The 27,639-nt window shown below is 48.9% G+C and overlaps 1 protein-coding gene and 1 non-coding gene across 2 annotated transcripts; one reads left to right on the top strand and one right to left on the bottom strand.

The window, feature by feature from the left end:
• Positions 1–318: 318 nt before the first annotated feature.
• Calb2 (calbindin 2) lies at positions 319–27,639 on the bottom strand. The gene is made up of 9 exons (XM_048792417.1): positions 27,454–27,639; positions 16,120–16,196; positions 12,729–12,818; positions 10,378–10,458; positions 6,180–6,236; positions 5,520–5,597; positions 4,937–4,992; positions 3,990–4,161; positions 319–988 (listed from the first exon to the last, which is right to left on the bottom strand). The coding sequence occupies exons 1-9, from the start codon at positions 27,545–27,547 to the stop codon at positions 872–874; spliced, it is 822 nt and encodes a 273-aa protein (XP_048648374.1). The 5' UTR covers positions 27,548–27,639; the 3' UTR covers positions 319–871.
• On the top strand, positions 23,944–24,016 carry Trnav-cac. Its single transcript has one exon. It is a non-coding gene; the product is annotated as a tRNA-Val (tRNA).

Below are 27,639 nucleotides of genomic sequence, written 5' to 3'. Positions count from 1 at the left end.
TGAGAACAGTCAAGGTAAGTCTTAAATGGTTGAGACCAGCAGCCAGGCCAGCTGTTCGGCATAAAACCCGGACTTAATCAGCTTTCAGCGAACTGGTGGCTGCTGTCACCTGAGATGTCAAAACAAACCGGGAACAAAGAAGTGACTCAGGTTGGCGCAGGGACAGGCAGGGCATGGCGAGTGGCGGCCGTGAACCTTGGGTCCTGCCTGCCGGTTCGGTGGTCCCGGGGCCTTGCCCACCCGCTGGAGAGCAGCCCCCCGCCCTTGGCAGAGGAGAGCGGCTGAGAGGCGGTGACCCCTCGGCAGGACACGAGCTCCCACCGCAGAATGTTTGCACTTTATTGTCTGTAAACTCTTCTTTGGTAAACAGAAGACCAGAAACCCAAGAGAAAGGGAGCACGCACGTACAGGAGGCGAGGAGAGGGCAGAGGCCCTCCGCAGCGGGAGCTCCGGGAGACAGCGACCCCAATACCGAGGCGGTGGGCGGAGCCGGAGCCGGGGTGGGCGTGGCCCAGGGAAAGGCGGGGCAGCGAGAGGGGGAGGGGCGCGCGCTCCGTTGGACCGAGAAGCCTAAATCGTACAGCGAATGAGCTCATGCATCACAGCAGAGAGAACGAGGGAAGCTCCACCCCGGCCCCCACCCACCTTCCATGCAGTTGGCGATCCGCGAGGGCAGCGCTCTGTGCCTGGCCGGGCTCAAAGAGGCCCCTGGCCGCCCGGCCTCCATCTCTCCTGTCCCGCTCTGCAGGCTGGTGGTGTGCAGGTTGCAGGGGTGGGGGAGGGGCGCTCACAATCTCTGGGTCTGGGGAGAAGGATCAGGACAGCAGGGGCAGGGTTTGCGGGAGGTGGGGAATCAGCTCCTGCCTCCCCTTTACATGGGGGGTTCGCTGCAGAGCACAATCTCCAGGTCCTTTCGGTAGAGCTTCCCCGCCTCGGCCAAGGACATGACGCTCTTTCTGTAGTTAGTGAGTTGTTGGATGTTCATTTCCTAGGAGATGGAAGGAGAGGGTGAGAGCAGGCTCGGCGAAGGGCCCCACCCCAAGGAGCCCTCCTGCGCATTCATAAACACACTGGCCTGAGACTTTCTTCCCATCCCAGGGCAAGTGGCTCACAGGGACACAAAGCCCAGGCTTTGGATCCAGACAGACCTGGGTTAAAACCCTCTCACTCACTGGCTGCATTCCTTTGGGGAGAGTCGGATTTTTCTGAGGCTCAGCTGCTTCACCTGTGAAGTGGGTGCCTCATTGAGGTGTTAGATGATTAGAGGGAGGAGAGAACGTGAACACTTGGTACAGAACCTGTGCCACGCACTTCAAAAAAGGGTATCCATCACAATGCTGGTTGCTATCTGTGCATAACTTGTAAGCATCCCTCCATCTCACGGGGCTGCATTTACTCAGAGCAAATCTCGGTCCCCACAGGTGATGGAGGGATGGCCAGGAAAGCTCCCTGGTCTATTTCCAGGTGGTCTGGACCATAATTCCCTAAGTCTCCCCCATGTCTCCACCACAAACAAAACTCACCATCCCACTTCTTGTTCACTGGCTTCTTGTGGGCCTCTAAGGTGATCCATGAACATACACTCATGGAAAACGGAGACCAAAATTAAACAATACTACACCTGACATGCCTTATGTTGAATGTATGGTGTGTGAAATAATTGCTTTGAATACAAACAACCAGTGGGTCTGAAATATAGCAAGGTCACCATCAACACTGGAAATATCACTTAAACTCGATTTCCCTTCCTTCCTTTTTACTACCTTTACTCTTCCTTCCTGATCCTGCCTCCCTTCTCTTTCTGGTATTTCTCTCTCTCTCTCTCTCTCTCTCTCTCTCTCTCTCTCTCTCTTTCCGTATTGAAAACATTGGCAGATACATAAAACAAACAAACAAAAAAACTCTCTCTCCATTCTGCTATAAGAAAACGGAGGCATAAAGACTAAGATACTCACTAAAAGGTTGGACCAACTTGTCATAAATATCCTTAGTTTGTCCTCTGAGCCCTGAAGTCTACCTAATTATTTACCTGGCTTACCTGTCCTTGATCACCTCTTTTTCAGTTCCCAAAGTTCAGTCTTATTCATTGTTGTTTAGGGACATCCCCCCACATAACTGATTTCTGGTTTTGTACCACCACCCAGTCCAAGGGCACTTTGCAAGCATCTCTAGTCTGGGGGACATCTTTCCTAAAGTTGTAAAGTCCCTGGAAATGTCACCTGATTCATAACACTGGAGTGTGCCTTGGCTGTCTGCCACTCAGGAACTAAGGAAGGGACCCTGCATTATCAACCCCATGCTTGAGAAAACTCCCATGGTGAAATGTGGCAGTGGAGAGACCTTGTGTCCTAGAGGGAGGGGCTGCTATGTCTCAAAGTTTTGCTTGACACTGGGGAAGACGTTAGTGAGTTGCCATGGCCTTTGGTATGTTAAGAAATACTGAAGTCCAATCCCATCAGCCTGTCCCTTTAGGAGCCTCCAACATTAATCAGCTCAGAAACTTTATCATAGTCTGTGCAGGCACCATCAAAATGGAATTGCGTTACCATGTGAGCTCACCACAAATGGCCTTTCCTTTCCCAACTCAGGTGCTGTTCCGTTAGTCATGCAGCTTGCTCTACTGATTCATTCTCTCCATCCCCAGGTGCCAAATCTAGGGCCTGGTCCAGGTGGAAGGCTCTCAGGTAAACAGCTTCATTAATATCCCATCCTCTAACCTTCAGAGTTGTTTCTGAATCCTGACACCCAAATATTTGTCTTTGTTTCATATGTGGGGTCTGTGCAAGTCTATGCATGGTTCTTAGTCAAGAAAAAGCCTAGCAAGTTGATGACCAGGAAATTCAGGTCACTCTGAAATGTAATGCATGCCTCAGGGTTTATCAACCTCAGGTGTCAGACAGGGCCTTATGAAGAATAATTGTGCCTCATTAATTCAATTACAGTTAAAGACATTTTCCATTAAGGTGCCAGCATTCCTTGGACACCTAGGGGGTGCCTAATTTTCTACTGGGTTATGGTACCAGTTCACATACCTGGTAAGGATTTCCTTCTTCCTAGGAAGTCTTTGATTCCTTATATTTTCTGCCTCTTTCTAAAAGGACTTGTAGGACACACACACACACACACACACACACACACACACACACACTGCAACATGAAATAAATGAAGGATGATATTCAAGATGAAGATAAAGAGATCAGAAAGCACTTGGAAAGACAGATAGACTCAAAGGCTGCAGAAAAAATTTTTTTCCTGAAATTGAGCATTAAATTTAGCTCTTGCTTGGCAGCCAAGGCAGTCAGACAACTCAAGGAATTATAGAGCTTGCAACGTCTAATTAAGGAAAGCAGAAAAACCATTTGCTCTGTGAAAGACATTTTCCAGGGGGTGAAGAAAGACAACTGCAAAGGCCTGGTCTCCTAGTTGCAGTTTTCTCTGACCCCTCAACCAGGGCACCAGGGTGAGCCCACTGGGGGTGTCTGCAGGATGCCCAAGAGCCAACCCCAGGCAAAAGAGTGAACTTCACTTCTCAGCCTTTTCTTTGAGATGAACAAACTCCTCGGTGGCTCCTTTTAACTCCTTCCCCAGCTCTGGATTCTGTACTGAATCAATTCAGAATAGCTGCTCCCTCCTTCCCAGTGGCCCCTGCCCTCCAAAATTTCTATGTCAAAAGTCTTTTTTTGTGTGTGTGTGGGGGGCAATTTGGCTAACACTGCCACAAGCTGGGCTGTGTCAAAACTGTCATTGCTTTGTAGCATTATTGGTGAGAGCCCACAAATAGAAGCAAGTGTCATAGGTGAGAAATGGACAGACTAAATGTAGTTTCCATACGCAAAAGGACGGAGATTCTGACACACTACAACACGAATGAACCTTGAGGACATTACCCTGAGTGAAATAAGTGAGTCACAGAGGGATTGCATGATCTCCCTTCTATGAGGTACCTTCCCCGGGGCACCTGGCCCAGGCCTCTGGTTCACTTGCTTACCTTCTTGTTCTTCTCATACAGATCCTTCAAAAGGGCGTCCAGCTCATTCTCATCAATGTAGCCACTTCCATCCTGGAGGTGGCAGCAGAGAGTCAGCTCAGAGCTCTGAAACCCAAGCCCCTGCACCCGGCCTTGCCTTTTGCTTCCCGCAGCCCGGATCCATTCCAGGGGTCTATCCCGAGGATCTATCCTTCCTGTTACTTTGTACAAAAGAGGCATTCAGACCATGTAATGATAGAATAATGTGTCACTCTGTCCACCAGCCAGTGCAGGAACCAGGCAGTTCAGGACAAGCCTTTTCTCATGAATATATATAAATGAGGTTCCAGAAGCATCTAATTAGCTCCTTGAGTCTGGGGGCTATTTCAAGTCAATTTCCTAGGCTGGGTATGTAGCTTAGTGGCAGAGTGCTTGCCTACCATGTGCAAGGGCCTGGGTTCCAACATAAATAAATGAAGTCTACCTCCGACCCTTTGGTCATGGATAAGACCACAGAGTCACATGGGCGTGGTGTGGGGTGTGTGTGGAGGAGGTCATCACAATCCCAGCACTGATTCTAGTGCAGCCAACTGGCTCTGTCTCCAACGTGATCACATTTAGCTTCATCAGCCTCTTCTAACTATTCTTTGCTGCACTTTAAAGAAGCCAAACCCTTGGGCTCCTCAGGCCATGGATAGAGGAGGACACTTGTGTAATCACAGAGCAGAAGATGCTGCAGGAAGGAACCACATGGCCCAGTGCCCCTCTGGAGAGCTGATCTCTTCCCACAGATGAAATTGAGCCCTTCTGGCCAGGGCTTGGGNACCGCTTGAGCCACATCCCCAGCCCATGTTTTGGGCTTCTTGATACCTGGACCTGCCACTCATTCCACCCCGCCATCTTGGCAATGGGAATGGAAGACAGGAAGTCTTGTTCAAGGTGTCACAGTGGTGAGGGCAGGCACTTACCGGGACATCTCTGAGAGGCCCAGTTTGCCATCCCCATTCAAGTCAAACATCCGTAGCTGTTGGGGACAGAAAGAGGGGCTGGCGTTATTTGCTTTGACCGTCTCTCATATGGGGCCTTGACCTGCCACCTCCTTCCACTGAAGAGGGGGAGGAAGGCAGAGTGTGCTCATGCCTCCTCTCAGGTCACCTGGAGGCTAGGGACCAACATGGTCTCAACCAGTGACTGGAAAGGACAGCAGGGCCTTGGTTCCTGCTCTTCTCTCCCCTTCTCAGGGAGAGGGGTGGTGGAGGGATACCAGCCAACACCAAAGGCCCAACCTCTCCAGGTTTATCCTCTCCTGGGCCTCAGGGCTTGTCAGGGAAACAGATTGCCCCCACCCCGACCCCTCCAGCTCACACTGGCCCAGAAGTCAGCTTAGTGGGGATCTTGAAGGATGTGTGGGGCATGAACTCACATCCCTATTGATAGCTGCCACTGTGAGTTGCTTCACCCAGGCCAGAAGAACCAGCAAACAAAAGACCCTGCACACCAGGATTCTAGTGGCCTTCACCCCTGGGAGGGGGGACACTTCTGTTCACTCACTATGGTTTGGGTGTATTCCTGGAGCTTGGGTTCATCATATGGCCGGTTGGCCTTCTTCAGCAGGTCCGACAGGAATCCCTGGAACACAAAAGGCCTCTTCAGAGCTTGACTCACTATTCTAGTCCCTCATTCAGACAGTTCACATTGTTCTTTGAGGTCTACCAGTTATGTAGCTTATGTCCCTCATAATTTCTTGATCTTTAACACTTGTGCAGTGAACTTAAAGACCTTAGGTAGCTTCTGGCTGCAACCTTTTCCCATGCAATAGGTGGTAGAGACTGGCTCTGTCACACAGGGCTCACCAGTGCCCCAAGATCAGTGGTTGCCCAGAGGAATTTAGGGATGGATGTACCCTCCACTACATGGCAGAAGACCAATCTTTCTGGAATTGCCTCCAGGATGCCTGTCCTGGGTTCCAGGGTGGAGAGGAGCATGGGGTGGTTGAACTCTGTGGCCCTACAGCTCCATGTTACTGATTTTACAGGGCTTCTCCGAACAAGTCCAACAATCCAGTGCCAAGCTCAAGTACTCCTAAGCAGGCCATGAATCCATGCTCCTGGTCCAACGTCCCCGCCCTTCCCAGGTTCCTTAAACCCGTGGCCACTCCAGCCTCTGGCTCATTCTCCACATTCTCCATACCTTCCCCAAGGCTCATCCTACCTTGAGCTCATTGGCTTCGATGTAGCCACTTCTGTCGGTGTCATACTTCCGCCAAGCCTGCAAGGGGAATGTCAGCCTGTTCATAACGATGTATCAAACCTACATGCCTCCTTCCATTTCTCCTTAATGTAACAGGCAGGATCTTATTGAAGGAGTAGAATGAGGACATAGGGATGGTCTAGCCCAGTTACAAAGGAGGAAATGAGGGGAAGTGTCTTAGTCAAGGTCACACAGAGAAGGAGAAAACTGCTTGAACAAGGTCACCCTACTCTAACTTGATGCAGGACTGGGTCCTTCTTTGGATCAACTTGTAACTGGTGTTGATGTTTTCTAAGGTGTTAAACCAAGTGGCTTCTACCAGGTCTAGAATGGGGATCTAGTGGATCTTATTTTTGTTCTGGGCACGTGGGTATCTTTTTTCTGCTCTGAAAGCTTCCCATACCAGGTGGAGGCTGGAAGTAAGGGGAAGAGCTCCCTGGTAAGGGAATGAACGGGCTCACTGTGCCCCCTCCTCCATCCCTCCACCACATGGCAGCCGTATCTGATGGTGAAGCAGAATTGGTAATCAGTTTCTTTTGTATGACTAAAGTCACTCCCCTACCTTATGATTAAAAACATCCTTTTAAAATAGGAAACCCCCTATCAATCCATATGGTTCAGGGAGGTTGACCCCATGTCCACAAGTGGGCATGTGACAAATGCCTGCCCAGTCAGATGCCCCCCTGGATGGATCTCATCCCACACTGATTGTGGGTTCTGATCTGAGTCTCAATTTGGTGTCTATTGGAATCAGGCACAACTTTCTGAACATAGAAACTGTAGTCTTCAGAGAGGCAGCAGTGACATGGATTTGACTGCCTCTCTGTTCTGTCCGCTGGAGCAGGAACAGACATTACGCAGGAGACACAAACACAGTAGCCATGGTCTTAAGATATTCAGAGTTCTTTACCTCCCTTCCAAAGGTAGAACCTAGTTCTCCTTCCTTGGCTGTAGAGTGGATTGAGTGACTCACCTCTAATGAATAGAATATGGCAGATAAGAGAGTGTGTGACTTCTGGGACTAGGTCATAAAAGGTAGGTATGGCAGCTTCCTTCTCTCACTCTCTTGGGTCACTTGCTCTGGAGGAAGCCAGCTGCAGTGTCATGAGGATATTCAGCACTACAGAAAGGCCCAAGTAGTAAGTAACCAAGCCTTCCTGCCAATAGTCCTGTGAAGGAGCCTCTGTGGAGATGTCATATTTCCTAATCCCAGTCAAGTCTTCAGGGGACTTCAGCACAGCTGACATCCTGACCAGCAGTTTGTGAGAGATTCTGGGCCAGAGCCACCCAGCTAAGTTGTCCCTAAATTTCCCAACATAGAAACTGTGAGATAATAAATGCTTATTTAAGGGTGCTTTGGGGGATAATTTGTTACGCAGCAATAGATGACTAACACAATATCCTAGGAAAGTCTGGTCCTGTATGCACATGCACTGAGACCCCAGCCTTTTACCGAAGTCCTCTGGTGGAGAAGAGTGAATGTCTTGAGATGGAGGTTCAGGGCAGAAGGTGCTACCCATGTCTGGCCAAGAGGCCCAGGGAGCTCTGTTCCCCTAAATCTTGGGATTAGGTTGGTGTCTTGGATTTCTTATTTCTTAGATTCTCTTTCAAGTTTTGTTCTCTTGACTTTTCTTCCCTCTATCCCCTCTTGGCTCCAAATTGCACACCTGAACACTGGCTAGATTTGGTTTTCTGACAGCCATCAATCCTGTTTCCTGAACTTTATCTCTGGCTTCCCCCACTTCTCCACACACCCTCCCTGTGTTGACAGGAGTGTCAGCATTTATGGATAATTTAAAGTCTTTCTTTTACATCAAACAAGGGGTGTGATTTTCATGGTGCATCAGCGCCAGGGCTCAGGAAATTTGGTCCTGATTTTTCAAAGCTAGGAAACAGGAACAAATTCCAGCAAAAGAGTTAATGTGCTGTAGACAACTTTGGTAGATGGTATTTGATTAGGCAAATTTGTTTTCTCTGAAGAAAAAAAAATACCTTGGGTTCCACCAAAACATGCCTTCCTGTGCCCAGAAAACCCACCCTTGAAAAAGGCACTAAGAGATATGTGCAGGCTTCCAAGTATGACTTCACCAACCACCTGCAGGTATTTAGAGCATTAGAATTTAGCTCCTTAGTGAAGTCTTGACTGAGAAATGAAGCAGACAAACTCCAAGATACTGAAAAGGCAGGTGACCTGCGGGGACCCCAATCCTCCACAGAACAGAGCATCCCCAGACTGCTTTTCTGATTGATCCTGTCAGCAGGCCTGACCTCCCTCCCCAGACCCACCCCCACCGCAGCTGGCTGTGGGCTCTCACTCTTGACTTCTCTTCCCTGCCAGCGCCTGGTGCCCATCCATCAGGGTGTCCTTATTCTCTTCTCATTCAAGGAAAAGAGTTCAAGAGACCCGGGCTTTGTGAAATCTCAAAGAAGTCCTGAGGTGTCCCTAAAATTAGAAGTCAAAATGTTGTGCTGAGCAGCGGGTCAGGAGCTGAGAGCACAAGGCTTTTGGGGCTCTGGAAGGACCATTTCCTGTTTCTGGCTGATAAAAACAGAAAGAATAGATACCCCAAAAGGGATTGGTACTGCAGGAAGATGGGGTCCCAGGAGGTGTGGTGGTGGAGGGTGCTTGTTCTACAGTTATGCTGGGGCTTAGAAGAATAAAAGTGTGTAAGAATATGGAATCATGCCAACTACACAGAGATAAAATACTAATAATTTTGAGGAGGGAGGGGGAGAGAAGCTTTTTGCTCCTCTGAAAGCATCTCTGCTCCCTGAAAGCTATCCTCATCCCAATTCGGACCAGAGATGGAGGAGAGGTCAATTTTTGTCCACTTCTCTACAGGGAAAGGAGGGGTCAGACACAGTAGTCCCTTCTCTTTGGACAGAAAAATGGACACTCATAAAAATAGGACCCCCCCAATTAGAAGAATAAGCTGTACTTATCTCCCCCAAAGTCAAAAGAACAACCAAGACAGAATCCAGAATATCAATTACCAGCTTATGGGATCTTTCCATCTCAGAAAAACTGGAGAGAATCCTTTAAAGCACCATAAAATTAAACCCATATCTGATGCTTAGGCAAACTGCTCTTAAAAATGACTCTCCGCCTTGAGAATTGGTTCTTTCTCACCGACTTTGTATCCTTGCGGGGAGGTCGCTGCTGTGTGGGTTTCTGGGCTGGCTCTGCTGTTGTTCTCAGCAGTAAATCATGGGGAAGGGATTCCTGGTGACTGGGAATGGATTTTACCTAGTGAATGGCAACTCCGAGTCTCGTTGAAGATGGTCGTTGAGTATCAGAACACATAGTTTTCACGGTGGGAACAGGTTGGATTTCACTCTGAGAGACATACGTTATGAATGGCTTGGGTGCGAAGTCCCAGAAAAATGGTAAAAAATAATTGGTAATTGGCTGGATATCAGGATTAGTAATATGGATTGAACCATCCAGAACTTCCAATTTTTACATGTCAAAAAGCAGTTCAATATCAGCAGTTTTATGTGGTTCCATCTATCCTTGAATGTTATTCAAAAGACATTTGAGTTTTGTGTGCAATTCTTATTGCAAAGGGGCAATGCTCATTTTTAAGGGGGTTGCTGGAGCCCAGACCACAGTCAAAGATCAAATCCAGAAGACACTGGAAACTGGCGTTCTCACTGGGGTTTTCCAGCTTTAGACCGGCACATAAGTCTGTCCTTCCCAAACCTTGGAACTCTGACTTCCACTCTAACAGGAAGGGTAGCGGTGGTAGGATGAGCTGGAGCCAGGCTGAATGAAACAAGAGTCTTCAGTCTGATATCATTTGCAAATGCCACCATACATCCCCAAAGGGGAGATGCAGGCACATAGCACGCCCCAGTTGTCTTTGACCCAAACTTTTCATCTCGATCCCCACACTTTAGCAAGCACACGCCACCTGGGGATCTTGTTCAAATGTCAGCTCTGATTCAGCGGCGCAGGGAGTCTGCCTTTGTGACAAGCACCCAGGTGACAAGCACCCAGGTGGTACTAATGCTGCGGGGCCAGGCCATGGACCACACCCCGAGGGGCAGAATTCTAAGGGGTTTAGCGTCTCCCAGGGACCCTTCGTGGGCATGAATGTGGGCCTGGCTTTGAACACAGGAGGAAGGCTGGTCCCAATACCTGGAGAGAAAGTCTCACCTCCATAAACTCAGCGCTGGAGCCCACGTGCTGTCTGAAGCACAGGAGGAAATTCTCTTCGGTTGGCAGGATCTGCGCCAGCTGGAGACACACAGAGCAACACCAACATTAAGGGGGGACCTCAGGAGGGAAGCAGAGTTTCCACAGGAAGGATGGACGGGGCCAGTGGAGGGGCAGTGTGGAGGCCACGTTTTTACTGGCTGCCCTTCAAAGGGGAAGAAGATTGTTCTTTTACTGCAATCTTTAGGATAGGAGCAACGGGACAGACAGAAAGTGACACTCCTTTAACATGCAAGCACCCAGAACTGGGCAGTTTGGTGGTTGCCTGGGGTGAGATGGCCTGCTTCAGGTAGGAGGAACATTTGTGGGTGACAGAATGACTGTATCTTGATCCATTGAGATGGTGATCTCATGGTCTAAAATCTAAACTCAAGAATTTTAACACTCTAAATGGATGCAATTTATTGTATGTAAAATAATACCTCAACAATTTGATTCTAAAAAATTGTAAGTACGTTCATGCAGTAAACACTGCCAGCTGCCCACCAACTGGCCTTCCCCCTCTGCTCCCAGCCTCCTGTGGATACTAGCAAATCATCTAAGTCAGATAAATGTGATAATTCCACTCCCTCTGCCTGTGATTGGCTTACGGATAGGCCTGTGACCCAGTTCTGGCCAATAAAATGTGAGGGGAGGACTGCTGAGGGGACTGGGAAAGGTTTCTTTGCACCCAAGAGGGGCCCTTTCTGCTGGACATGGTGGGATCTGGATGTGGTACCTGGATCTGCTGCAGCCATCTTGCTGCCAGTTGAGGAGGAAGGTGTTTTGGAGGCAGAGAACTGCAGAGAAGCGGAGCTGCAGCCCTGGCCTCCTTTTCAGAGCACCAACCCTGCCCATGACCTTTGTCATTAGGAGCTTCTCTTGGTTTAAACTAGGAGTCAGTAAACTCTGACCCCTGGACCAAATACGGCCCAAGGCTTGTTTGTAAAGTTTCACTGGAACATTCATTTGCATTTTGTCTGTGGTTGCTTTTCGGCTGTGGTAGAGTTGGAGAGTTTTGGACAAAGGCTGCATGGACCATAAACCCTAAAGCATTTTACAATAATTTATATTTTTTACAAAGTCTGCTGATCCTGGTTTAAGCCCTTGTGACTGAGGATTTTCTGACTGCAGCACAGACGTCCACAGCAGCTGTTCTGGTGCCCCTCCTGGTGCGTCAGGAAAGGGCAGAGAGGGGGCTAAGTGGGCAGGTGGTATCTGCCAGAGCCCAGCCTCAGCCTACCTCATGCTGCTCTGCAGGCTGCAGCACCATCCCTCAGCGGCCCTGAAGTTTGCTAGCTCACTGCTCCTAGCTGCCCCCTGCACGAAAGCAGCCCTCAGACAAACCAGAGCTGCCCACCCAGGGAGGTTCCTGGTCTCCTCATTCCCCAGAAAGGGGCAGCTTGCTTCCAAGGACTGCCCAACATGGTGGCCTACAGGTGGGACCCACTCTGTGGCACAATCCACACCCTAGAGCTCCCCATGAGGTAGCAAGGTTGGCTCTGGCAGGCACCACCTGCCTACTCAGCCCCCTCTCTGCCCTTTCCTGATTCCCTTTCTTCCCTTCTCTTAAAAGAGTTCTTCTGCAAAGAATCACATCCACTTGAACTGGTGTCACAGACTTGGCTTCTAGGACACCGGGCTCTAGAGCAGCACCTGAAACAATTTACCTGGGGGAAGCTATGCCCTCATTCACATACCACCATCTGACCCCTTGACCATGAACGGCACACTGATCACCAGAGTTTTCCACAGACATGTTTGTATATAAGCATATGCATGTATATGTATGTATGCATGGATGAATGAACACATGTAAGTATACAAATTATGCATAGTATATAAATTATGCTTATATGTGTAATTTATATTTGTGTGAATTATGTATCTATATAAATCTTTCATAGTTGTGCCTTTGGATGCCTTGAGGTGGGTGGGGCATGAGCTCTCCTGTCCACCTGTCTTCCTCTCCCTACTCCCTTTAGTTGTGCTTGTCCCACACTTGTGCATTGACCCTGAGAGCCCAGGTCCCATCACATGTTGGCTGGGCCTGGAGAATGTGTAGAGTCTCCTCTTTCCCTGGGTGGAAAATGTGTAAAGGGTGTCAGCTCTGGTTTGTCTGAGGGCTGCTCTCCTGCAGGGGGCAGCTGTCCTTGTTCTCTTTGGTCAGCCCCAAGCACTGAGGGTGGATATCCTTAGGGCCTCATTGGTGGATATTGTTATACCCTCATTTGGGTGCCCGGCAGGAGGCATGTGGCCAGGAGAGGCACAGGGGTCAGACAGCCCTTCCTTCGCTGGGTCCCTGCACTCACCTCCGCCATCTCGATTTTCCCATCAGAGTTCTTGTCATATTTCTGCATAAACTCCTTCATCTTCTCCCCAAAGTTGTCACTCTTTGACATCTGTGGAAAGAGCAAGGGCTGATTTTGCTGCCACCTCGCATGGGAGCTGTGGATCTCAGTGCAGCAGTGTCGGGAGTCATCCTGTGTCCTGACTGGCACAGAGCTGGTACAGCCAGTGCTCTGAGGGATCTGGGCCGTGACCTTTTCCTTGTCACCATCCCTCCCAATCAAGTCGTTTCTTATTCAAGTCTCCGTCGCATAATTTTCAAAGTGGGGCAGCACATGCTCTGTACCAGGTTATTCACTGCCTTCAAAATGGATTCAACCACAACTCCATCAGAAGGGTTCAGAGTTTCCCATTAGTCAGATGGGAGAACTGAGGCCCCAACATTTTAAAATTTTATTTCCCCACATTCTTATTGGTGCATTATAGTTGTACATAATGGTGGGATTTGTTGTTTGTACATGCACACGATATAACAGTATAATTTAGCCAATATCACTCCCCAGGACTTCCCTCTCCCTTCCCACCTCTCAACCTCTGGTCCCTTTCCTCTATTCTACTGATCTCCCTTTGATTTTCATGAGATGCCCCCTAAACCTTTCTTTTCTTTTTTCCTCTCCAGCTTCTGCGTATGAGAGAAAACATGTGATGCGACCCTTGACTTTCTGAGTTTGGCTTTTTTTCCTTAACATAATGGTCTCAAGTTCCACCCATTTTCCTGCAAATGACATAATTTCATTTTTCTTTATGACTGAATAAAACTTCAGTGTGTGTGTGTGTGTGTGTGTGTGTGCGCGCGTGTGTGACATTTTCTTCATCTACTCATCCATTGATGGACACAAAGGCTGGTTCCAGATTTTGACTATTGTGAATGGTGCTGCTATAAACATAGGTATGCACGTATCACTGTAGTAAGATGAATTTAATTTTTAAGGATAAATACCAAGGAGTGCTATGGCTGGGTCATATGGTGGTTCCATGCCTAGCCTTTTGAGGAACCTCTGTGCTGATTTCCATAGTGGTTGTACCAATTTATAATCTCACCAACAGGTGTAAAAGTGTTCCTTTTCCTCTGCATCTTCTCCAGCATTTATTATCACTTGTATTCTTGATGGTTTGCCATTCTGACTAGTATGACATGAAATCCAAGTGTACTTTTGATTTGCATTTCCCTAATTGCTAATGTTGTTGAACATATTTTCATGTATTTTTGGAGGCTCCAACATTTTACCGAGACAGGTTGTAATAGAACCTAAATTAATCCAGTGCCCCTGCCCAATATTTAATTGTTCATTTCTCTCTTTGAAGACTAACTAGCAATTCCACAATATTTCTTACTCTGGTTTTATGCCAGGAGGAATATGAGATGTCATTACATGGTGAGGGACAATTTAAATAGTGCATTCAATTATTCTGACTATAGAAAAACAACTTAAGTTCCTTTAGCCCATTACTTCCTGTCTTTAATGTAAGGCTATCCTGGGCGGGGGCTGTAGCTCAGTAGTAGAGCGCTCACCTAGCATGTGTGAGACACTGGGTTTGATTCTCAGCACCGCATATAAATAAATAAAATAAAGATCCATCAACAGCTAAAGAAAAATATTTTTAAAAAATGTAAGACTGTCCTGAAGCTTTTACATCTTCCCCTGGTTTGGGATGCTGTGGATTATTTGCACCAAGGAGATCTTCCTCATCCCTATCAGTAATGAATCCATCGTGGGCACCTGATGCCTTTGCTTCACTTATCTGTCGATTTCCTGGGTTTCAGATTCCTAGTGAAATTCTACCTATTCCAAGGACCTTTTCTAAATCTCTTCTACCACCTTTACCTTTGGAACTAGTCTCAATTTGCCAATCTTTATGTGTTGGTCAATATTTATGTATTTATATTTACACCTGTGCATGGTGTGATGTTATGTATTTATCACAAATGTGGTCAAACCTTTTGAGTTTTACCATGGCCCCTTTGAGGTTAGTGGACTCTCCTTCTTAGACTCTAAGAAATGACTTCTCTCAAGGTCAACCAGTTAAGGATAGCCAGAATTTGAACTCATGGCTCCTGCTTCCAGGACTGATATTCTTCCTACCATTTAACAAATTGTTCTGAGACTCAGTCATGGGTGACAGCAATTGGGATTGTTGCTGGCAGACTTGAAAATCACCCTGATGCCATCTGAGGAAGGGAATGACTAAGAGAAAAATTTCAGATTTGAAACATTCCATTAAAACACATTCCTCTGCCTAGTCCATGATCCTGGTGTCAGTTTTGAAGCCCTGATTTCTGTAATCCAAGCTTCATTATTGTAGTAATGAGGGTCGATGAGACAACTATTGATAAACCAGCCCATGAATCATCTCCGACCCTGCAAGCCCAGGGTTGCTCTTCTCACTGGGGTGCTCTGCTCAGCTTTGAACCAGGAGCTCCTGGGTGATTGTGACTCATCTGTGAACTGCTTCCCGAAGAGTCGTGAATAAGCAGTGGGTAGGACAGTAGACGTGCAGCAAGGGAGAGGAGAGAGACCCTCAAAAGACCTGAAGGAGCTGGTGGGAGGGAGTGGGCTCCATCTTTCCAGAACCAGTCATGGGAGTCACAAGAGACTGATTCCAATCACCTCAACTATTCAATATCACAGACCTTCACACAGAAATGACATTCCTTTGACTAAAGGGGCCTGGCTGTGATCTGGAGTCTCTGAGTTCAGGCTCAGAAGTTCAAGACACCTCCTTGCACAAGGCTGGCCAGCACTGCTTCAGAACAATCCTCCATTTTCCTCCAGCTGCATGCTGAGGATCCCAGCCTCTGCTGCTCTACAAGGGTGGTTCTCTACTGAGGACCATCCTGTCCCCACCTAGGGGAATTCGAAGGAGGGTGCTACTGGCCTCTCCTGGGTAGAACTAGGCACACTGCTGGACATCCTACAACACACAGGACACCCCTGCAACAAAACTAGCCCCAAATATCAATAGCGCTGAGACTGAGAAACTGATCTAGCATGCAGACACTGAAGACCCCTGAGCATCCAGTCTCAAGTCCTACCCCTCTGAAGCATCTTAGGGAGGCTGTGGACTCTGTCCCAAGGAAAAAAAAATGTTTCATGCATACACAGAAATACAGCTATGTAGTTTTTGGGGGGAATATTGACCCTGGGCCCATTATGTCACCTCTCAATCCCAGACATCCAAGATATGGAGATAAGGTGCTCTTAGGGAGTGTTCTAATAATTTTTCTTTTTATCCTTAGGATTAAAAGAAAAACTTGAAGCGTCAAGGCCAGATGCCGCAGGAGCAGACCATGCTCAAGGCCACATGGGTCAGGGCACAGACAACCTGAAATGATGGGAAAGGGGCTGGGCTTACCATGCCAGAGCCTTTTCTTGCCTTCTCCAACTCTTGGAAAAAGTTTTCTAGCTCTTTACCTTCAATATATCCATTTCCTGTAAAGACAGAAAAAAGAAAAAAATAATAAGTGCCTTCAGCTAAATAGTAAGACTAAAGGGGGAGTGTGTTGGTATAACAGGAGTGCGGCAGGAAAGCGGGGGGATTCATGTAGAACTTCTCCCCACCAATCCCCCCAAAGGGGTCTTAGCCAGCAGTGTGAGGGATATGGGTTCCGCCCTCAGGGCATTTCCATGCATAGATTGACAGGGGTCCTTGGGATATTCAGCCAGAGAACAGTGGGGAAACTAGCATCTGACTCAAGCTGGCAGAAGTGGATGGAAGCTGGGAGCTGCCACCTCAGCCTGTGACCTTCAGGGAAAGCACTAGGGGGCTCAGTGGGAGTCAGTCATCTGCATCAGGGTTTGTTAGCAGGTGGAGGGCTCTGCTCGGAGGCAGAAGTCAGGCCCCTGGGATTGGAAAGGTATATAGAGTTGAAGGGTGATCTCCCAGAATCCACCTTTACCTGGAATCTCAGAATGTGATTTTATTTGAAAGTAGGCTCTTTGCAGATGTCATTAGTTATCATGAGACCAAGCTGGGCTAGGGTGGGCTCTAAGCCCAGTGACTGGCATCCTTATAAGAAGGCCATGTGAGGGACACAGGGAAGAGGGTCATGTGACGATGGAGGCAGAGATTTAAATGCTGCATCTACAAGCCAAGAAAAGCAGCAGATCGCCAACAAATGAGAGGCTGGGAGAGAGACTTGCAACGGCCCTTCCTCAGGGCCCCTAGGAAGAACCAGCCCTGCAGACACACACCTCAATTTCAGACCTCCAGCCTCCAGAACTGTGAGAGAACACATTTCCGTGGTGTAGGTCATCTAGTTTGTGGTCCTTTTTATGACAATCCTCAGAAACGAATACAGAAGGACACGGTGAAAGGAAATTATCGAACCCATCTCATCTGCAGGATGGATTATTATCATGAAATGGGATTTCATATGTAAATCACACAGTCCATTATGAGTGTGCAAAAATGTTGGTATTGCTTGCATTCAATTACCAGAACCCGTGTGCAAGCAAACTGATCAGAACCAGGCAGCAAGGTCAAAGCCTGACTTGCTAGAAGATCACAAGTGGTGAGAGGTCCTGTTGGGTCTTACACCTTGAGCCCAGATGGCCCAGGCACCAGGGGCTATGGCCATGGTTAGCATGCTATGTTGGAGTGGAGGCATTTGTGGGAGGGAAATCAGGGCTAAAACAAGCCTTACCAGGCACTACTACTGCAGATTGGATTCTCCTGGGGATCTTTAAAAAACATGGTGTCTGACTCTCACCTCCAGACATTCTGATGTAATTGGCTTGGGGTGTGAACTAAGCATTGTGATTTTTTTTTTTTTAACTCCTAGATGATTTTCATGGGCAGCAAAGTTAGGAAACCACTGGATCAAGTCAAGTTCCAAATCTGATCTAAAGCCAGTGAGCAAGGTTCCCACAGATGAGTTTCAACCTGAACAGGAAAGGGGCGATCTGCTTCTTCAAGAGAGATTGGAATTGCAGACATAACAAAAAAATAACGTAACTGAGGGCATTCGTCCTGGCCTCTGGATGGGGTGGGAGGTTAGGCTCAGCCTCTCCTCCTAGTGCCACCTGAGAACTTAAATTCCAAATAAATAACAGAGGCACCCTCTAGTGAAAATGCTACAGTAAACACTGTATGACATGTTACATGAGATAAATCATGCATTTTTGTCTGATTGCAATGTATGGAGGGAAAGACTTGAGTCCCCTCCCAGGACTGGGTGGTCATCTTTCTTCCTCTGCAGAAATTTTTGGGAAAGTTGGAATTTCACAAAAGGGTAATAGCTTAATGGCCTATGAGGCCTGCCAGAGTTGGGGAGGGAGAAAGAAAGGGGAGGAAAAGGGGCTTTCTGAGCAAAAGGGCAGCTATCCAGTTGATGATGTGCTGCGGGCTGGAGGAAGAAGTCACTTGGTCTCCTTGGTCACTCCCTGCAGTGACCAGGCCTTTCTCCCATAGCTTTGGTGCAGCTTCCTCCGGACTGAGAGGGCCAAGTCGTGTCCTTGTTCTCCAAGGCTTTGCAGAGTCAGACAGGGAGGTAGAAAGCTGATCTGGGCTCTGGGTCCATCTGCAGCTTCCAGAAGCCTGAGGCTGTGGTGGGAGGTGCAGGGGGCTTGGAGCTGGCACCAAGAATGTGTATCCTGGTTCAATGAAGCAGAGGCCACAGGACCTGGACCCTGAGCCATGTGGGTGAGGGTGTGTCTGTTTGGGGAGTGTATCTGGAGGGCTCTTCAGAGCCGACAAAATGGGTCATGCTGCCGGGCACGGTGGCACACGCCTGTAATCTCAGGGGCTCGCGAGGCTGAGACAGGAGGATCACAAGTTCAAAGTCAGCCCCAGCAACAGCAAGGCGCTAAGCAAGTCAGTGAGACCCTGTCTCTAAATAAAATACAAATTTTGGGCTGGAGATGTGGCTCAGTTTTCAAGTGCCCCTGAGTTCAGTCCCTGGTACTGCCCCCTGCAATGTGTCATGCTACTCTGTGGGGCTGCCCCTCCTTCTAGCTACCCCCTCATACTCGATGCTCTGCTGTTTCTCCTCCAGCCCCTTCACCTACTAGGTCAGGGGTTGGCAAAGTTCCTGACCCTTCCTGTCAAGGTCCCTCGTTCTTCTCCTACCTCTATCATACCTCAGTTTCTTTAATTATAAAATATGGCTCATATGGCTGCTGTGAAGCTTCAGTGGGACCATAACAAACAATGCGCCTAAATTGCTGGCCCAAAGTGAGCCTCAAGAACGCCTGCAGCCATCATCGCCATTGCGGCTGGAGTCTCAGCCAGCCACTGGCTCAGGGAAGGCTTGGCCTTGGGCCGCTTGCTTCAGGCTGGGAAGATTGGCAGGGGCCGAGGGAGGCAGAGCGGGCTCCTCTGACCAATTCCAACCCCAAAGAGAAAAGTAGAGAGGCACAGACCAAGAGAAGTCACCTTCTCCTCAGGGGTTTTCTGGACCTTGTTACAACTTACAATAAGCATTTATTTTTACTCCATCTCCTTTGAAGGCTGGGAGGAGGTTCAATGACCTCAAGGAACTCCAGCAGCCAGTGCAGCAAAGTACCGCAGGACACTTCTGAATGCCCACAACCCCGGTACGGCAACAAAGTCTTTCATTTTTCAGAGCACTTTTGACTTCCTTCTTTGCTTCAAGCAGACAACGTGAGGCCTGACTATGTGTATGGCCTGTGTGGGTTGCCATGGGGACCATGGGGATGTGCAGAGTTGTCCCTGCCTTCACACCACAGCATCTTCCTGGTGACAGAAGAAATCGAGGCATAGAGGAGGTACGTAACTTGCTCAGGATCACACAGTGAGGCAGGACCAGAACTGGAGTGTCCTAACTCCTGCTTGGGGCTTCCTTCCTTCCTTCAATCCTTACTCAGCATCTATGGAGCATGCGTTTGTGCAGGCCATATGCTAGGTGCTGGAAGGGCAAAGGCAAGCCAGAGCGGCCCTGCCATCCTGAAGCTTATTTCTGACTGGGTGGGGTGGCAGAAAGGCCGACCCTCAGCAAGGAAAGGAATTTACACCTGGTACTTGAGAGCATGTGGAGTGCAGTGAAGGCTGGTGATGTCCCAGAGGTGACTCCCAGGCCTACTTGGGCAGATTGGGCCAGTGCAGTCTTCTCTGAGCAGCCCCTGGCTCTGGGAAGAGGGAAGGAAAGGTGAGGAGCGAACTCAGAGGCAGGGTGAGGGGACCGGGGGCTGGGTTGGTGGCATGGCAGAAGGAAGCCCCTGCAGCAGAAGGTTCCAGATGAGCCCCTAGCTCCAAGCTGGGACCACGCACCTGCAGCCCCCGGTTTCCGAGTGCCCCAGCCAAGGGATGGAAATGCAGTTTGGCACAACATTTTCTGTTTTTTTCTGGGACCTCTTACAGGGGGGGTTGGGGTGACTGGCCACCAAGCAAATCTCACAAGGATGAGCATTGATAAAGATGTGGTTACCATAGTAACCAGCACTCCTAACCTCCTTATCAAACCGCATCAAGTGAACACGAGGGAGAGGGGGCAGGGTGGGAGCCTGGGACCCTTTGTCCTTTCTGAACCTACCTCTTGCTTCCATTCTTCACCATCATGTGCCTCAGTTTCCCCCATCTAGAGGGGGACAACACTTCTTTACTTTGGAAAGCCTTGACTTTCCAAAGGAGGCTCCACCCTATCAGGGTTTGCTTGTTTCTCCCTGAAGTTCGTATATGCAGATTTTCTAAGAGTTGAACAGGTAAGAGGTTCCTGAGTCTAATTCTGCCACCAGCTCTGTGCCTGTCCATGTTCAGCAAGTCAATACCCCTTGTTTTCTTTATCGCTACAGTGGACATAACTGCTCATGTCCTCTCTATAGAGTAATCATAAGAGCCACAACAGGATGTTGTGAAAGCATTCTAGAAATTGTAAAACCTTACTTGAACCAAAGGTGTGTGTTTATGCTGTCTCCTCTAATCGTCTTCTGAAAACCCTTCAGCCCAGAGGGTTCCAGCAGAACTGCTTTCATCAGAGTACCGGTTCTCAGCCCAGGCTGGTTCCCGGAATCACCTGGGAAGGGTTTACACCATTGCCTGCCCTTCCCAGACCTTCTGACTTAATTGGTGGTGTGGGGTGTTTTCCAAGCTCTCCGGGTGATTCTAATGTGCAGTGAAGGTTAAGAACTCCTGTGCAGCAGCAGGCCTCACCTGTAAGGTGCTGAAAAATTATCTGGGGATCTTATTAAAATGAAGATTCTAATTTGATAATTTTAGAGTAATGCCTAAGGGCTTGCTGTTCAAGTGTGGTCTGTGGACCAGTAACATCAGAATTACTCAAGAGCCAGTTAGAGATGCAGAGCCCAAGGCCCCTCCCTATACCTTCTGAATCAGACTCCTCTTCCCCAGAGCAGTGATGTTCAGCAATCTGTTTTATTACCTGGCTCAGGTGATTCTTTAACATGCTAACATCTGAGATATTTATAGTTCTCAAATTGTGGTCTAGACAGGCAGCATGGGGGTCACTTGAGAGTCTGTGAGAAATGAACATCATTAGGCCCCACCCATGACCTATTGGATCTTTCTGGGGGCCATGGAGGCTCTGAGACCTGTATTTTAGGGAGCCCTCCTGCATCTTAAGTTTGCGAATGCATGGCCTGGATGTTGTGACCAGTCTCTTCTAGCTCACCAATCTGCTAAGTGCCCCAGAATGTGTAGGGCAGGGAGGTGGGAGGAGGGAAGTTACACGGTTTTGCACTTCCTAGTACACGGCATCCAAGCATCCTTGAGGTCAGGTCACTTGTTGGCTGCACAGACAACCAAGTTCAAATTGATTGAAAAGCTAATATCCCCATAACTTCCAGCCTGAACATTCTTTTTTTAAAAAGTATATGTATATTTTTAGCTGTAGTTAGACACAATATCTTTATTTATTTATTTTTATGTGGTGCTGAGGAATGAACCCAGCACCTCGCATGTGTTAGGCAAGTGCTTTACAGCTGAGCCACAGCCCCAGCCCCCACCTGAGCATTCTTTGGAATCCCACCTTTTGAGTCAAGAAATCGACTCCCAGTATTATAATTACTTTCCCTAAGGCACACCAAACAAAGCTTTCCGCTCCCCACCTCACCTGGTCTTCTTCACAACCCTGCCAGGTAAACAGATGGGCATCAACAATCCCACCTTATAAAGGGAACTTGGAAGGGGAAGGAGTTTGGTCACAGGGCTAACTGAGAGCCCAGACCAGCCTCTTTGCCTTCTGTTCAGCCTGGCCATAAGCTCTCTCCATGTCTGTATTTGTCTGGGTTTTTCTCTCTGTTAATTACACATATGTGCACGTGTATGTGCACGTGTGCGCACACCCCTATCTCCCAGTAGCTTCTGGAAGAACAAGTCCCAGGGCAACTGCTATTGGATGAATGTTTGGACACTTGGATTTCAGTCTGTTCCTGGGCTCTGCTGCTTCTGGAGTGTGACTCTGGAGCTGGGCTGTGTCCCCTGAACCTGTGGACAGCAGGCTGCTGAATGCTGGGCTGAGCCCCAGGCATGGAGGAGACCAGAGGATGGGGCAGATTGGGTGAGGGAGGAGGCAGCAGAAAGCCAAAGTGGAGGGGAGAGGGCCGGAGCTGGAGGCCCCAGATGGGGCTGGCTCGGTGAAGGAGGGCATCTGATGCAATCTGCCAGGAGCCACGCCAGCCGGGCTGCCCGGGGAGGCTCTGTTCCTTGAAGAGCCTTGTGCCTGCTCTATTAATTCGGGCTCCCTAGGTATTGGAGAAGATTTCCCCGAGGGGTCTCCTGAGCCCTGGAAACCTCCCCGAGGGCTCAGCTAGCAAAAGCCTCAAAGATGGAAGGGGAATAAACAAGAAGAGTTGGGCAGGGACATGAGCTGGCGGGTGGCTGCCCAGACAAGGCAGGCTGAAATGTCTTGTTTGTGAAAACCTGTCCCCTGGGCCACTTCCCTGGGGACAGACCCAGCACCTCTCCCTGGCTGGTGCAGTCACAGTCTGAGAGGCAGGACCATGGTCATCCAGAGGGCAGAGCTGGCACATCATGGATACCCCACACCAAAGGGCACAGCTAGTGAAAGGATTGGAAACTTGGGGGTGAAAGCAAAGAGGGGTGGGGACGTGGCTCCAGGACTACCCCAGGGGTCGGGGCAGGAGGTTCTTCTAAAGAGCCTCAGAGCCTCCCATTATGCTGGGCCGAGATGTCTAGAGACCCCAGAGATTCCCAACAGCGTAAGAAGAAAGCCTCTGTCAGATGATTTTAGTCTTGGTTCCCAGCCCCCAGCCCACTGACTTTAATGGCATAGCTGTTTTTATAAATCCCATGACTGTCTTATGAATAATAGTTAACTTACCTTGTGAATATTGTATTTGCGTAAATACTTAATATCTGCTCTGTTTCTTGCAATCCTTTGTGGCAAGCCTTCCCTGGTCATATGTCAGGAGTCTTACTTGTCTTACCCAAAACCAGTTGTCCAGACCTCTCCCCACCTCTGAGAGGTGCTGCTGTTCCGGTTTTCCTTCCCTTTTCCCCTATGGGGACAAAAAGGAGCAGTGACCAGCACCCTAGGTGGGCAGATCTGGATACTGGGTTCTGGCTGGTGGTCCTTGGGGGTGTGTGGGTTGCAGGGCACTTCTGTTAGGACCTCTAGGCTTGGAGGAAGAGGAGAAGAGACAGGGAAGCACTCCTCAGCTCTGCATGGTCCTTCCTAATTTCCAAAGTCCTACAGAGCAATGGGGCTCAGAGGACCTTCAGATAAAGAACCAGGCTAGGGGCTGGGGATGTGGCTCAAGCGGTAGCGCGCTCGCCTGGCATGCGTGCAGCCTGGGTTCGATCCTCAGCACCACATACAAACAGGGATGTTGTGTCCGCCAAAAAACTAATAAATAAATAAAATTCTCTCTCTCTCTCTTTAAAAAAAAAAAAAGAACCAGGCTAAGTCCCCGTGAGAGGTTTTGAGAGAACCCCTGCTTCACGGGGGCCACTTGGCAGTGGAAAAAGCCCATAAGAGTCTGGAAGGTGTGTGTATATGTTCTTTTAGGGAAGTGTCCAGAAAATTATCTTCTTTTTACCTCTTTATTGTTTTCTTGTATGTATAAGAAAACACGCCCTCGTGAAATTTTCAAATGTTACAGAAATTAACTTAGAAAGTTATTTATTTTAATTTGATCTCATCTCTCCAGAGAGAACCACTATTGTTTGGTATTTTCCCCCCTCCCCAAATATTCTCCAATGTACTTATGTCATTAACAATAAAAATGGCCTCATGGGGCTGGGGATATAGCTCAGTTGGTAGAGTGCTTGCCTCACATGCACAGGGCCCTGGGTTCAATCCCCAGCACCACCACCAAAAAAAAAAAAAAAAAAAATGCCCTCATGAAAGTATTCTTCTATAGGTTTTTTTTTTTTTTTTGTACCAGATATTGCTTATTTTAGGGTCTCAGAGTTTCTCAGGGTTCACTAAGTTGCTGAGGCTGGCTTTGAACTTATGATCCTCCTGCTATAGTTAAACAAACAAACATCTTGGGCATCTTTCCATGGCAGCACAAAAGCTCCACATTAGTATTTTTGGTTGCATAAGAGTCCATTGTAGAGATGGTCATCGTTTACTTTTCTGATTCTCTTCCCCGCAAACCTTCAGTATTTCGAAGAACTTGTAAATGGGTTTCCTCATTCACATACTATTTTGCATGCGTAGGCTAGCTATTTTAACTATGTAGGGTAGATTCTTGGAGGGAGTGGGGTTCCGTAGTTGGTCCTGTGGATGTCCACTTGCCTCTAGGAAAGGACTCATCTTCTCCCCACACTCCTTATTGCTTCTAGAGGGATAACAAGGACTAAGGCATTTCTTTTCGGAGTCACAACTTGACCAGCATGGAATGGTGGCCTCAGTCAGAACCACTCAGAGAGGGCGTGTCAACTTTAACCTGCGCATCTCTCTGCCGCCTGGGTCTTATAGCAAAGAATGACCAGGAAACAACAGAACAATGGCATCAGACATGTGGGGGTTCCCACCATGGAGGTGACATGTAGAAGAGCCCTAGACCCCACCTGGCTCATAGGGTGGTTGGTTGTACCTTCCTGACCCCTGATGTTGACTTCAAGTGATAAGATCTGAACCCTCCCAGTGCCTGGCTTTGGTAACCACTGAGGAGGAGTCATGGGTGGTACATGAGACTAGGCAACCAGGTCCCCTGCCCCTTCCTGCTTTGCTGTGTGATCTTGTGAGGAAGTTTTGCTTCTCTGAGTCCCAACTCTCCACTCTCCAAATACCTGCTCGTTTTTTTTTCTCCACCACAAGGCTAATGGTAATTTTGAAAATAATCTCTCTGGGCAAGGACACTAGGATGAGTTTCTTCCTCTGTTTTAGAACAGGCTGAGTGAGGGTCAGTGCCTCCTACCCCCCAAACCCACTCTCCCTGGGATCCAGCTATTTCTTAAGGTCTCCTTGTCTTTGTTTAGCAGAGAGTCCAGAAGGTGTGGGGAGGTGGCTCACTCTCTCTGGTGGCTGTGATTAACTGGGCTCCAGTGAGCTCACTCCAGGGACCTTGTGAGCTGCAAAGGAGGGTCCTTCCAGAGGTCTTTAAGGCAGTGAGCACTAAAACTCTTTGAGTTGGGAAGAAAGCCTATGTTGCAAACAGAAGCCAGAGTTGGCCAGAGAGGGCCCAGGCACCCCACCTGGTGAGCTGTTGGACTCACCTGTAGCCTGAAGGTATTTAGGAGGGGAGGGATGGACACAGAGAAGGTCAGAAGTGAAGGTACAGAACAAGGTGGCCCCAAAGCTACCTCTGGATCCTTCAGTGGAATCCCATTTTGGCTGTATGTGCATTTCCATACCACCTCGATTCCATCTCTGCCACCTTAACCCTCTTTGTTTTCCTCCTCCATTGATCCAGGGTGCTCCAGTCAAGCCAAGGACCCCTTTCTGGGATAAAAGGAAGTGCCCATTGCCTCCGAGGCTAAGTTGGGGGCTCTTCTGTGGGCAAGTGGGAGGGAGATTTGCATCTGTCATCACAGAAAAATCCCCTCTTCCAACTCCAGCAGGTGTCCAGACCCCCACCTGGGTGGGGAAACAAGACTGGCCAGGCACCAGCACCACCACTAACTTGCTGCCCAACCTGGCCCAGGTCAGGCCTCCTTTCTCTCTCTCATCTGCAGGAGGGGAACCTGCCCAAAAGCTTCACAGCGGGACTCAAATAGGGTGCAACGGTTTTGAAAAGTACAATATTTCAGATTGTTCATCAGCTCAAGGCTTTGCATGATTACTGAGAGGGCCATTGGTTTCCCCATGCAGAATGGGGAAAGTAGAATTGTGGAGTCCTCTGTTTATAGCTGACTCATCTAGGAGGCCAGTGGTATAACCTTGGCTGTTTGGTAACTTTCCTTGAATCATGCAAGTCTCTGGTGCAGATAAACTGGCAGGAGCATCCTTAGGGGACGTACATGCCATGTGGAATACAGAGGCTGCAATCTTATTACAGTTCTTTTCACCAAGTTTTATGGAAATACAACCTCTCCTTAGCCCCATTTTTCAGATTGAACAATCTACCTCCTCCTGCAGAAATTCACAGACAGTTCACCATCCTACCCAGGTATCCAGATGCCCAGTTCTCTACTTCCACTTTTTTATTGCCTCCAAGGAAACAAAACTTCACCCATTAAGTCCCTAGACATTAACCCTTGCCTCCCCACAGCACTCTGAGCAGAGGATCTCTGTTTAGCTACCTCCACACTCTGCCGAGGTGAAGCAGGGAGGAGGGAAGAACTGAGTGAGCCACCACCTGGTAGTGCCTCCCATCCCCCTCGCTCTCAATCCCAGGATAAACACCTTGAGCCACCACCCTGCCAACGGGTCTGAGATGCCAGCACATGTTGGATGCCAGGACCTTGGAAAGGAAATCAGATGGCTTATTTATTTTGAAGTGATGGAGAAAAAGTCTCCAGCGACATCAGAAGCCTCTATGGTGGGGCTTCCCTGTATGTCTGAATTAGACCACCATAGATGCTTGGAGTCCCAAGTGCTAGGAACGATCTCCAAAGGCCATTTGGTCTGGACTGCACTTTTTGGGTTGGTCAACATCAAGACCACACAGTTTAAGGTTATAAGTCTGCCCACATCCAGAGACAGAGTCAACAAAAGCCCAGAATTATCATCATGAGAGAATAGGGAGGCTGGCACCCTAATCCTGTTCCAACACACCCACTGCTGCTCTGATTGGGAAATCCAGCCATGGGGCTGGAAAATAGACAAAAGAAGCCCAGGTGGGTGCTAAGAGGCCCAGGTGCCATTCTCCACTGCTGGTCCTGGCCACTAGGCTGAGGGAGCCGAGGCTTTCCCTTCAGGATGCCCCGAGTGCCCCAGCTTCCAGAATGGTGATGGGGCTAGCAGCACTCAGACAGAGGAACAGAGGGAAGAAATGAGTGGGCTTCTGAGACCTGTGGCCACAGCAGTTGGAAGCAAGAAGTTATCTTTAAGGGAAAGGTGGGGAAGATGGCAGGGGGAATCATGGGGTGCCTTTTCCTGCCCAGGCCGCCTCTCTGGGAAAGCTCCAAGTTGCCCAGAATGAGAATGCAAAAGCGGTGGGCTCTGTGTCCACCTCGGTCAGGGAGGAAAAGTTACTGACAGCTGTCTCCAAAGCATCTGAATGTCTCCCAGACTCGAAACCCCGATCCCAGCAGCCCAAGGGGAAACGCACACTACCCGCACTGACCCATGCCCCCTGCCCTTCCACCGCAGGTCCCCCGGGGACTAAGAGGCATCAGAAGTTGGGAGCTCTTACTGACCGTCTGCGTCAAAGTGCTTCCAGATTTCCAGGAACTGGGTCGCTGTCAGCTCCGCCAGGTGCAGGTAAGGGGGCTGCTGCTGCGGGCTAGCCATGGCGAGCCGCTCGCGGAGACCTCAGGCAGCACAGCGCTGTGGCTCTGCGCGGCTGGGCTCGGGCACTCGCGCTGGTGCTGCGCGCCACGCTG

Source organism: Marmota marmota, unplaced genomic scaffold, assembly GCF_001458135.2.
Source record: "Marmota marmota marmota unplaced genomic scaffold, marMar, whole genome shotgun sequence".
In the NCBI taxonomy this organism is placed as follows: Eukaryota; Metazoa; Chordata; class Mammalia; order Rodentia; family Sciuridae; genus Marmota; species Marmota marmota.
The sequence above is the reverse complement of the archived record's forward strand: the minus strand, read 5'-3'. Positions and strand labels throughout refer to the sequence as shown.